Raw genomic sequence first — 13,852 nt, forward strand, 5'->3', positions numbered from 1 at the left:
TTACTTAGTTAACTCTGGAGCGATGGTCCGGTCGGAGCTCCGGGTGTGCGCCGACGATCTGTTGGGTTTTTAGGATGACTCGATGCGGGCGATGGTTAGTCTGAAGCTTGCAACTTTGTCATTCTCTTGGGTTGGTTCCCTTGGTTTTCTTCTGTTTGTTTCTAGACGACCACTCTTTTTTTCTTTAAGGTTTTTTCCTTTCGGTTTTCCTTAAAGAAGTTTTAACGAGACTCGGCCCTTAGTTTGTTTCTCTTTATGCTTTCAAGGATTTAGGTTCTCCTTTTTTTCTTTCTCTTTTTATAAAACCTCTATTTCATTCATTATTATTCCTACACAGTTTAATTCATGTAAATACTAGCCACAGAAATCTATTCCATTCCATTCTATTCTTACTACTATTCAATTTCCAAAATTATTTCATTCTTATTTAAATTTAATCATATTGCAAACCATTACCTTAAAGTTCAAATGAATTGAAGTTGACATGAGGCATAAAGGCATCTGCAACAAGATCGAAACTCAAGTCGGCCATGCCCCATTATTGAGTCCCTAGGCTCGATGATGGGTGTAATGTTTAGAGCTTGGCTCGGTGGCGAAATTTAAAGGCGCGTGCTATGCACGCGCTAGTACATGTCAGTCATAAAAAAAATATCTGAATTTTTCGACCGTTTGGCATTTATCCGATTTTTTTAATTATTTTTGATAAATAGTCGTAGCACATAATTAATGGCTTTTTCCATTTTTAAATTTATTTTCTCCTATAAACACCTCCTACTTTCATTTATTTTTTGCACTACAACTAAATCTATACATCTTCCTTTCTTCTTCTTCTTCTTCTTTAAGTTTCGTTCTTGTTCTTTCTCTTAAAAAAATGGTTTACCAACTAACCAAATTTGCCATGATCCCAACTTCTTCTCCTCTCGGCTTTTAGTCTTTTTCTCAACTAATGAAATAATTGTAATTTTAATTATGGTAAAACTTTTTTCTATTTTAATATATTTGAATTTAAATTTAATGAAGTTTTTTATTTTAAAATTCGATATTTATTTTAGAAATCGATTTTTCAAAGAAAGGAATTAAAATCTATATAGTCCATCTCTATGAGCCCCAAATGGGCTCTCCATTGTACATGCTCTAAGTAATCCTATTTTCACTAGATCCAAGTGAAAGAAGAGAACATACATTGAATAAGGCCCGTCACTGAAGTTGATCACAAATACAAATAAACTAATAGGTTATAACATATATATTAACAGCTTATAAAATATTTCAAAAGCTTATAAGATATTTCCTCGGTCCCTCAAAAGTTTACCCCAAAAGGAGCGGCACAAATTTTAATAAAAGCTGGTAAAAAAATATTTAATGGTGAGGTCATGTACAAAAATAGTATTTAAAAGATTGTAATTGTAAAGTTGATGGTGGAGCCATGTACAAAAATAGAAAGTAAGGAAATTGGGGCAAACTTTTTGGGGACGGAGAGAGTAATATATAAACAGTTTATAAGTTATGAAAGTATTGAATAATTAATTAAATTTATAAATTAAAGATAGAAAATTGAAAATGGATGAAATGCGAAGGGTGTCTAATGAAAATAATAAACCAATAAAATTATTGTTATAAAATGATTATTGCTTATATCATAATGAGAAAATAAATTGGCCAAGTTGAAGAATTTATTTTTTAAGAGCTTATAAATTGTTAAAATATATTTTTACTATTTACAAACTATTTAAAAACTTATTTTGTCAAATACTTCTCAATATATAACTCATAAACTATAATTTGTGTTAAGGAAATAGCAATTCGAATTAAACACCCCTAACTATGCAACTAATTAATTAGGATCTTGCAAATAAAGTGTGGTAAATAATTTCAAGAACCCAGAAAAGAGTTGGATGGAAATCATGAGAGGTAAGGAATCACTTGATTATACAACAAGAAAGGAAGCCATTATTTTGGCTGTTCAACACGTTTTCTTCCACACTCCATTTCCCCCCTTATACATATATCTCGACCACTACTCAATCTATATAAAATCATTACAAAATTTTCAAGTATATGTACTCATACAAAACTAATACTAGTATTCACTAATATCTGGAGATATATACATATATGGCATTGGTGATCAACCATCTTGGCACATTTTTGCTCATCGTTTTTCTTTTCGTAGCATCATCAGGTGAAGTTTTACATTCAGATCGAGTGTATCAAATTTAAATTGTATTCCATTTTCAATTTTTAATCTTCTTTCACATTTTTTTCTTTAATTTCTATTGTTTTAATTTAATTTTATAATTATTAACTAGGGTTTACTCCACTCAGTTAGAATATATAACTATTTTTATCATTTAAATTCACTTTATTAGTTAATAATCATTATTAGCATTGATAAATCTAAAATAAAATAAAAACATATAATTTTTTAAGTTTAACAATTTAATATAAAAATTAAGTATAATCTATAAAATAGTACCTAGTGGCAAAAAAATGTGGAGCTGAAGCACCCTCTACCTGAATAATTTTTCAAAAAATTAGCTATTGTTACCGGAATTAAAAACTTGCCGCAGCACCCTTTGCTGCTGCACAAAAATAGCTACTTCTAATGTGTGAAGTATTTTATAAACTATTTAAGAATTTATTTTATCAAATCCTTTGAAAGAACTTATAAATTATTTTAAAGAGATTATAAGTTTAACCAAACAACTCATTTGGTCACATTGATGCAAATATTATGCTTGAAATGTATACACTAAGCCCACATTTGGTTGGATGTTTTTAGAGGTTGGAAAGGGAATCAAGTAATTGAATCCATTACTTGTTAGTTGGTTTAGGTAATGAGATAATCATTACCCTTATTTGAGGGTAACTCAATCAGCCAATTTGTTACCCCTCAAAATAGAGGGGAAACAAAAGAAAGAGAATTCCTTACTAATATTTTCTTTCCATTGTTAAACCAAACACTCAATAAAAGTAATGGTTATTGTTACCATTCCACTCCTTTATTTGATTCCATTTCATTTCTATTTCTCTACTTGAACCAAACGAGCACTAAATGCAACACTTATTTAAATAGGGGTAAGAGTATCCAAGTGCACAAAATTTACCATCATCAACAACTGCAACGAGACCATATGGCCCGGAATCCACCCCAGCAACTTCAGCACAGGCGGCTTCGGCCTCCGCCCAAATCAGTCGGCCGTGTTCAGCCCCCCGCCCGCATGGCACGGCCGCATATGGGCCCGCACTGCTTGCGACTTCACCCACAACGGTACGTGCCAGACGGGCGGCTGCGGCCCTAGCCTCCAGTGCACCGGGCCAGGGCAGCCGCCAGCCTCCATTGCCGAATTCGCCCTCGGAGGCGACATCGACTACTACGACGTCAGCCTCGTCGACGGCTTCAACCTGCCCCTCCTCATTGTGCCGCTAGGCGGCAAGGGCAACTGCAGCTCCGCTGGCTGCGACGTTGACCTGCGGCCCGACTGCCCGCCCGAGCTCGCCATGAGGTCGGGTGGGAAGGTCGTGGCCTGCCGGAGCGCTTGCAACGCATTCGACACCGATGAATACTGCTGCAGGGCGGCCTTCTCGACTCCGATGCGTGTTTGCCGACGGACTACTCGAGAAGGTTCAAAGTGGCCTGCCCTGCAGCTTATAGCTTCGCGTATGATGATCCAACAAGTATTGTTACGTGCTCCGCTGCAGATTATATGCTCGCTTTTTGATCTTCAAAGTAAGTATATCTTAGTTTTGTATGTTTTAGTTTAATTTTATTAATTAATTAGAATTTATTTTATCATTTAATTTCAAATTTAGTAGTTAATAAGTTGTTATTAGGGTGCATATTTTTTAACTTAATTCAAATTTTTTTTTTCAAATATAGGTTAAGTATGATTCGAATTCATATTATTATAATAAATTTTATTTTCTAAAAATATTATAATATTAGATATAATAATAGGCCATGGTGAAACAAAAATTGCGGGACAGTAAATCACATTTACGCAAATTAGTTAAAGATATTGCCAATTACTATGTTCGAACTTTTACTCATTTTGAAATTTGAATATCATATTCAAAACATTACAATAATGTCATCATATTATAATTTATTTCAAAATTCATATTTTTCTAGTCACTCGATAGTTCATGTGGCATGCCTTATTGTAACCGGCTTTGCCAAAGCGCAGATATGCATCCACGATATTTTTGGATTCAGTTATTATCACCCTCAACATATCAACTTTTCAATGACAAAAATAAATTGAGGCGTTAATTTTGTAACAGAATGAAAAAGTGGCATCAATATTGCAACGTTTCAAATGTTATATTTTATTTATTTAATTCTTTTTTATAATTTATTATTATTATTATTATTATTTTATTTACATTTCAAATTTGATGTTGAAAATATAAAAATGATGAAATTAAGTCCGTGCATTAATTAATTCAAAATTAAGCTTGAATTAAATTTATAGATGAATTTGTGAGTGTTTCTGGAGCAGGAACCAAACGGCGTCGCAATGTACCTATCATGACAACAAGCTTATATGCAATGCAGCAAGTGGGATGTTGAAGATGAAGCAATTGTGGCGAGTGATGGCAGTTTTGGTGGCCATTGTCTCTCCAGTTCTGATGTAACGGATAGTTTAGAAAAGGTATAATGGAGTAACTTCATGTAAAAAAAAAAAAAAAAAAAATCTTCACTTTAATTTTAGGGATTATAGCCAATAAATACATGAACTTTGACAAAAGTTGCAATTTTCACCCCAACTTTCAATTTAGCCAAAATATACTTGAACTTAGAATTTTTGTTGTAATTTTCACCTCGCGGAGCTCCGATTAATTTTAGTTTGGCCAAACGTTGACGTGGCATAATTAAAACCATGTGGCGCAAATGTGGCTTTTCATTAATTAAATAAATTACTAATGAACCATAATTTTCAAATCAAAGAAATACACAAGATTAAAATATTGATACTCCTCCCGTCCCCACCCCTTTCGCCGCCTGAGTCGTTGCTTTCGTCGGAGGTCACGAAGTCTCGCCGGTGAGACCTGTCGTCGCCGGAGGCCACGAAGTCACGCCATGAAGTCGCGCCGGAGGCCATGTAGGAATTTTCGACTGCCACTTAAGCTCTAATTTCGCCGGAAGTCAAACTCGGGTGAAAATTACAACAAAAATTATAAGTTCATGTATATTTTGGCTAAATTGAAAGTTGGGGTGAAAATTGCAACTTTTGTCAAAGTTCATGTATTTTTTTACTATAATCCCTTAATTTTAAAATATGTCTGATAGTTATTAAATTATTTATTTAATTTAATTTTGTTAATGAGATTGGAATTCATCGTGATTTATTTGTTAAATAAAATTTAGATGTCTGTAATTTACATATACTGTAACATTTTGGTAAATAAAAATGACGTCGTTTTATACGTTGATTGATTTGGCCATTTCGGATTTACAAACAGTTATATCGACACTAATTTGAGTTGAAATCTAATTCATCAGTAAACTTAAATGAATTTAAAAGTTTAATTGGCAGGCAAAAGGTTAAATTATTTTTGCAAAGTCAAAATTCAATAATTTAAATGGTGTTATTGTTAATGTTTGTTTGGTCCAGCTGCAGGCTTCGAGTCGTTTTTGTATTAATATTGGACCAATAATAGCAAAATTACATTTAGTAAATCATTTACTCCAATTCATAATACGACATGAATTTGAAAACATTATACAACCCGGTGCATCAAGTTCCCAAATTTTCAAACAATAAAATTATTGCGAGAATTCCATATTTTGATTAATGTCAAAATCAATAATGCAAATTTTGATAATGACCAAAATCTAGCCGAAGATTTTTTTTTGATGAAATTTTCTCAAATATATAAATAAAGGAAAAAAGTTACAAAGTAAACTTGGGCATACCCAAGGTGGTACAAGTCGCCAAGTCTCAAGTGAGAACAAAGGACCAAGAAAACGTGAATGCTATTCCTAAGAAAAGCAAAAGTACATACTCGACACACCCTTTGCATTTGGGCGGTGCCATAAAAAATACAGGAAGTTAACAATTTCCAAACACACGTAACAAAAGTGCCGCATGGGATATGGCCCGACGGCCGAGCGAGTGAGGATCGCGCGCACTGTGTGGATTTCGATCATGTACATTGCTGGGGTAGTTTCCATAAGATTTTCAGCCGAACAAAAGTTGCCCACGTGTACCATAAGGCACATTGATGTACAAGCTGCCAATTCTTTGAAATTTTGATTGTTGCCGTCCACATTAGCCCACAATTTCGGACTTTGAAAACAATGAAATTGAATGCTAAGTGTGCTAGCACCCATAGCCGCCCACTTTTGAAAAAAGCATGAATTTCTTGTCTGCTAGTGTTAACTTTGTCGGCCCCTTTTTGACTAATGAAGGTAAAGAAATTCAAATCTGCTGGCCCACAGCCGTCCCTTTTTGAATTTTGAAATCAATGCATTGATTTCGTTGTCTGCTGCCGTTGGAGAGAGTTCCGGCCACCCATTGCCGGTGGGAATTACGTCGGAAAGAAGGAAGGCCCAGGCTAGTAGGTAGAACATGACTTATCCGGTGAAAATGCAACCGGAACTTTCGAACAAACTGCCAGAATTTTACCGTTTTTTCAGTCTTCTGCAAACCCTTTGTGGATAATCGGCAAAGAGCAGTTAAACTCTACAATATAGATGAAGCGAGACGGCAGTCCCGAAAGCTAAGCTTGGTCCCTCCGGCGTGAAGTATTACCACGGGAGGGATGAAAAAGTGGGGAGCACAGTCTGAACTCATATGCTCTACCACCGAGTAGAAACCATCGACGAGAAGCAACCAAGTAGATGACGGCGAAGAGGGAGAGGGAAGACCCAAAATAAGCATACCTCCGTGGTGACGTTACACAGCGAGAGGATGAAGGATGGAAGGTCTACCTGCGAACCCAAAACACACTACCATCTGCAAGAAGCTAACAGCCGGATGAAAACTAAACAGGCGGGAGAGCCTCCATCGGAAAGAGAGAACACGTGATATGCCTTGAACGTGAAGACCACATGAATCGATGGGTGGAGGAGGAACACTCCCACCGAAAGGAACCCTTGGCAAGTAGCAAAACAGGCGGATGAAGGGTGATGAAGGAGGGGGCAGACCCAAATAATAAGCTTACCTCCGGCGAGAAGTTTCACCGCTAGAGGATGAAGAATGGAGGGTCTGCCGGCGCTCCCACAAACACCATCATAAGCACGAAACAACCAGCCGGAAGAGAACCAAACAGGTGGGAGAACCACCATCGAAAAAAGTTTCAAACCTGACCTTACGAATGAACTGCCGGAAAAATACTTCCAGCTTATCCAATCTTCTGCAAAAGCTTATGATTTCCGGCAAAGAGCATTTACCTCAAACAGTCGGCGATGGGGGAGAGGGCAGACCCGCAATGAAGGAAGGCATCTCCGCGTAAGGTTTACCGCGTGAGGATGGAGAAGAAGGGTCTGCCGGAACTCTGAGGCAATTCCACCGGAAGGAACCCATCTGGAAGGATGTGACGGCAGGAGGGAGGTGAAGAAGGAGACAGCAAACACAACGGAAAAAGCATACCTCCATGGAATAAGTATCGACGCTGGAGGGTGAAGGATGAGGGTCGGCCAAAACTCCAAAAACCGCACTCCCAATAGCAAGAAGCATCCAGCCAAACGAAGACCAAGTAGGCAAAAGAGCTACCATCGAAGAGGGAGAGAACTGTTATGCCATAAATCGATTCCAAAGATAAACTCCATCCCTAAAAGTGAAGGGAGGTAACAACCGCAAGTGATGGAAGAGGTATCCTCCGGCGGAAGTTAGAGAGAGAGCGTGAGTTTGGAGTCTAGAGAGAAGGCAGAGCCTTCTCTCTGCCTTCTCTCTAGTGAGAGAAAATCTCAACTCCCACTTACTAAAATCTAGCCGAAGATTAGAAATTTCCCAGTTAAACTGTAATATATTGAAACACTAAATCTTGAGTTCAAAATTTTTGTAGGCAACTAACTTAGGACGCTTTGCAAAATTAGGCCACATGTTTTTGAGTTTGTTAATTTGGGCCATTAATTTATTACTCCCTCCGTCCACCAATTAAAGGCCTATATGAAAAAATACGGGTTTTAAGAAAAAAAGTATATTTTTATTAGTTAAGTGGAGAAAATGTCTCACTTTTTAAGAAAAAGTGTATTTTTATTAGTTGAGTGGAGAAAGGGTCCCACTTTTTTGTAAAGAATCTTTGACTTTTTTGATTAAATAATGAATAAAAACTTACCAAAAATAGGTAGGCCTTGTTTTTGTGGACGGACCAAAAAGGTAAGTAGGCCTTAAATTGGTGGACGGATGGAGTATTAATTACAGCGTAAGTGAACCATATTTGGATCCGATCGGGCTATTTTGCACATGAGACGTGTGTGATTTCACACTTACACCACACTCAATATATTTTTAAAAACCCGTGTCGTCCCGAAATGAATACTAATTTCGTGGACGGAGGGAGTATTATTTTATGATTTGTTTTATGTGTGTATAAATATACCAAATAAAATGATGAAATAAAATTTCACATCAGCGTTTAGGCTCCAACTGTGAAGTCACGCATGTCTCACGTGTAAAATAGCCCGATCGGGCCCAAATGTGACTCACTTACGCCGAAATTAATAATAAATGGCCCAAACTTGCAAGCCCAAAAAAATATGGCATAATTTTGCAAAGCGGCCGAAATTAGTGGCCTACAAAAATTTTGAACTCCTAAATCTTAAGAAAAAATGACTTAGAGAAAGTATATAAAGAAAGTCGAATGCTACTAAAATCCCAACTGAAGATCCAACTAATGAGAAAAATCGGACTGAAGAAAGTATCTCAGTCTGAAGGATCAGCTGATGGCCAAGTTGATCAAGTTCTTGCCATACCTCAAGCACGAAGATTTCGCTAAGTACCAGTCTAAAAATTAACGCTCGATCAATTAATGAAGATTAACTAAAGGATTAAAGTTGACACGACATTCAGATTCACTTATGCCACGTCAGCCCTATATCAAAAGAGCAAAGCGAAGTCAACCTTTAAACTTATCAAGCCATTATGAACAATTAATGCTACATATCTTGCACTAAATGTGAATCCCGCTTTTTTACAAGAAAGTACAAGGATGTCTACAAAATGTCAACATCAGAGTACAGATATATGTAGATCCAGCTATCATAGCCATTCATTGTTTCAAACGGGAAGATTTCAGCGAACAACAGATCGTAATTCAAGAAAGCTCTCTCCAATGGATTTATTTAATCTCTTATCTATAAATACGATGGAAGACCAAGATACACGAGTGAAGGAGGAGGCTGCAAGATTGATGTACCCTAATTCTGAAACCTTCATGGTCAATTTTCTAGGATAGTAGTCATCTGAAAAAAGGACTCGTTCTTCATTATAAAATTTCAAGTTTATATTTGAGAATACATTTGTAGTTCCTAAACTAGGCAATCTTCATTGTAAACATCCTAAGCCTAGATCCGAACACAATGAATATACCCAATTATTCTTCATTTTAACAGTGTGTTCACATAGTTGGAGAGCCCCCCTTTCTGAAACTCCTACCCATTGTAAAAGATTGGTGAAGAAGTAAGGAAGAAGTCGGCAAGTAAGCTTCAAGTTCGAAGTCTGAAAGTTAGCGAAGTAACAAGTGCTTCCGAGAAATAGCGTACGGTTTTGCAACTGTGGAAATTGCTTAAACGGTCACGACCGCGTAACCTGTATGATCAGTCTAATATACTCCCTCCGTCCCGCTAAAGTTGGCTACATTTGTTTCGGCACGGAGATTAAGAAATGGAGTGTTATGTTTTAATTGAGTGGGGCCCATCAAAATTATTGAGTTAATTAAAATAATTTCTTCCTCCTTTCACTTTCTTCTTCATCCACTGCCACCCACCTCCGGCGAAGTCGCCGGCATCAGTCGCCCCCTCCTCCGGCGAAGTCACCGGCATCAGCCACCCCCCTCCTCCAACGAAGTCGCCGCCACCCTCGTCTCCCTCTGTCCCCCTCGTCTCCCTCCCAATCCAAGAAATAATTCAAATATGCCAGCAACGAGGAAGTCCCCGGCGACCGACGACCGGAGCACCACCACCACCGACCACCATCAGTTTTTTCTTCCTCCTCTTTTTTTTTTCCGGCACCGACCACCCTCAAATCTGCCAACAACCACCACCACCGTCGCCAACAACCACCACCGCCGCCAACCAGAACCCTTCAAAATCCACTCAAAAACCAGAAATCAAAAACCAGATCTTGCCCCCAAACACTGTGAAGGCGAGATCTTTAGAAAACCAAATCTTGTACCTTAAATCTTTAGAAAACCAGATCTGTGCAGACGAGTGTGTTTGTGTGTGATTCAATTCAAAAACTCCCAAATGGAGGTTGTGGAGCGGCACTAGGTGGAGGGAGGCGGAGGCGGAAGCGGGTGAAGGAAGGCGAGGAGGTGGAGAGGAGGCGAAGACCACGAAGACGACGGCCGGAGGGGCGAGAGGAGGCGTCGGCGACCATGCGGGTGGCACCCGCCGGAGAAGAAGAGAGAAGGGGGTGGGGCGAGAGGGAGAGAGCAGAGGCCAGGGAGAGGGAAAGGGTCGGCGGTGGTCGCGGCGAAGACCACGACGACGGCGGCCGGAGGGGCGAGAGGAGGCGGCGGCGACCATGGGGGTGGCACCCACCGGAGAAGAAGAGAGAAGGGGATGGGGCGCTGGGGGGGAGGTGGGGTGGCTGTGTGCGTGTGTTAGTGTGTGTTTTGTGTGTGTGTTTTTAAATAAATAGGATTTAGATTTAATTAGAAAATTTTAATTAAATGAACTAATTGGAACTTAACTAAAATAAATAGTGGCTTTAATTAAGTTAATTTTTTGCCATTTTTAGAAAGTGGTCAACTTTAGTGGGACACCCAAAATGGAAATGTAGCCAACTTTAATGGGACGGAGGGAGTAATTGACTGGTCGAGCTGACTTGCAACTCTAAAATAAAGAATCCAAGATTAATGAATTCTCGTGTATATTATGATCGTAGACGTATGAGAGTTGCTCTAAATCACGTAAAACTGCTTGTGTTTGTACTTTATGTCTTTACTTCAATTTTATTGTATCTATTTAAACTGCTTTTCAAACTGATCAACGAATTGACCTTTAGTAAACCACGTCAAGTTGATTGTGTTTTTCCAATCAGCATTTTGGTCCAGTATTGCCTTATATGCTCAACCTTTCATACTACAGACCACAAGCATCATATCAGTATAAGCATAAAATTGATTTTGACTATTCTTTAGACTGACTCAATTCATTGATCATTAAGCTGAACTTTGTCTAAGCTGAAAAGATAACTTAAAGATTTTCTAAGCGAGTTAAAACTTACCACCACATTCCACACACGCTTCAGTTTCTAGTACAATTTACCAGCTGACGAGCAGTCAGTAGGGTTACTAACTAATCACTATGTTAGGCAAGATTTACCTTAACATCAGTCAGCTAACATCAGTTTGCTGATCTGTGTCATCCAGCTGACTCATTATCAACTAGTATGCCTTAGAACACTCAAGTTAAAAAATGAGCAAAAATTGCTTACGGGTGTATTTTTCCCCATATACCAATACATACTCGACTCGGGACTAACAATTGGTATCAGAGCATGTGTTCTCTTGACCATTGCTTCTGCACATTAGGTCTCTCAAAACTGATCACAGAAAATCTTTTCATTATCATATTATCTTAATTCTTTTTTGCCTTAGTGCACTCTGCATTCTGATACCAATATTTGTTATTAGAGCAGGAGTTCAAAAGATCTATGTATCTGTATATCAGGTCTTCTTGAACTGATCATTTGAAAATAATTTTGTAAATAGTGCATAAACTATCATTATAAACTCACTTTTGTCATGCAGGTATCGAGCCCTCTCTCATGTGAATAAAGATCAGAATCACTCATTCAAAAGCTCACCAATTGAAGAGGGGGAGCTTAGAGGTCATCCTTTAGAAGACAAACTTATTTGTTGGTTAAATTAGATAAACTTTTTATTTGACAAGATAAATTTGATTAAATTTAATTAACAGTCAGAGTTCGAATGATATTAACTTCAACCACTCCATCAAATAAATATAAATTTTTAATTAATTAGGAGAATAGAAGTAACGTTTTTTATGTACTTTCATTTGAAAAAGTTAAAATAAATATTGTGAAAATTATAATTAGTTAATCTTTTGGTTTAACATAATAAGTTAGTATCTAAAATATAATATGCATACAATTTGGTCTCTATCAAAACATTCTCTTTCTCTCTCTCTATCTATTATATATATATATATATATATATATATATATATATATATATATATATATATATATAGGAGTAGGTTCCAGTGAGATTGTTATTTTTCGTGAGATAGTGAGATAAATGAATAAGAAAATATATAGTGTTGAATAACGAAATTCAAAAAATTAGTAAAATTTTTGCTCCCTTTAAAATTCAAACCCAGGTAAAAAAATTCCCCCTCCAGATAAATATCAGTCATAAGATTCATTAAATCAACACACTTACAAATCAATTTAAAATCTCACCACATATAGGCGATCTCATCGCTCCCCTATATAAACATATATAAATATAAGGAGAACCATTAGAAAATATAGTAATCTATGCTTACCCGCCAAAATTATTTTTCTATTTCAAGAAAAAAAACTAATAATTACATGTTGATATTGTTCTATATACATACTTATATATTCATATTGTGACACCCCAATTCTTGAACTAATAAATATGATCGAGATGCGACTAATTCATAGAAATAAATAAGGTAAAAACCTTGTTGAAACTCGAACAATAGGATGACAAGTCGGCTACGCCCCTTTGAATCACAAGTTTTGTTTCATGTTTCTGACAACCGACATTCATTAGCATAAAACTAGGAGTTACGAATTGAAGCTCAACATGAAGTCATACAAAGTATAATGTTGAAGTCAAAAGTTGATAAAACAAAAGATATATAAGAGCTAGTGCTACAACGAAAGTCTAAATAGGAAATTAAACTTTAGCCTCAGCTCTGCCATGTCAGCACCGGCCAGCCAACCTGAAAACATTTGAAAATATTTGGGCTAAGTACTCATGTACTCAATGGGCATGCTTTTTATAAAATATTTCATAATTTCGTAAGAGCAGTTTATCCAATCATTTAAAACATGACTTAGAAGGTTCTAAAATAAAAGTACTTCTAAGCATGCAAAATCATTTCATTTGGCGCCATTGTCACACTCTTTTCTGTTACTCGCTGTGATCCCGGACCTTTTAGCCACCGACGTAGCTCGTACTCCCAAATACTTGCCCTGAGGACGTAACTCAAACAAGTTGAATTGACCTCGGGACGTTACCCAGGCAGGCCTTACATGATGCATGCTCTGGAACATATCCAGTCGATCACCCTTATAACACCTCTTACATGAATTAGTGCCTGATGAAGATCAACCCACCGAAACAACTAACAAGTGTATACAATTCTCAAACAACGTGTTAGGTGATAAGAGAACCTTGATCGATCTATGAATTGCGAGCCTTAAACATAACATAGCGCAGAAAATATTTTATTGGATAAACAGTTTGCATTTCATGAAACATTTAGAGTTTAATAACTCAATTATACATTTGGAAAGTAAGCCCACTTGGATAAGCAAAGCCTGATGTCACGACCGGACTTAATTAAGGATAACTAAGCCGGGAAACCGTGACTAAGGGAGGGAGATTAGAAGCGGGGTTAGAAAGGGAGTGAATAATTAATGAAGGATCAGACTCAACTCATTGTTAATGAAGGGAAATT

At 37.1% G+C, this 13,852-nt stretch overlaps 1 protein-coding gene across 1 annotated transcript; it reads left to right on the forward strand.

Annotated features, from left to right (window-relative positions):
• Positions 1 to 2,033: 2,033 nt before the first annotated feature.
• On the forward strand, positions 2,034 to 4,761 carry LOC131019356 (pathogenesis-related thaumatin-like protein 3.5). Its single transcript, XM_057947886.1, has 2 exons — positions 2,034 to 2,182; positions 3,077 to 4,761. Exons 1-2 carry the CDS (start codon positions 2,116 to 2,118, stop codon positions 3,763 to 3,765), a joined length of 756 nt encoding a protein of 251 aa, XP_057803869.1. The 5' UTR covers positions 2,034 to 2,115; the 3' UTR covers positions 3,766 to 4,761.
• The last annotated feature ends 9,091 nt before the right edge of the window (positions 4,762 to 13,852 follow it).

Source organism: Salvia miltiorrhiza, chromosome 4 (genome assembly GCF_028751815.1).
Source record: "Salvia miltiorrhiza cultivar Shanhuang (shh) chromosome 4, IMPLAD_Smil_shh, whole genome shotgun sequence".
Classification (NCBI taxonomy): Eukaryota; Viridiplantae; Streptophyta; class Magnoliopsida; order Lamiales; family Lamiaceae; genus Salvia; species Salvia miltiorrhiza.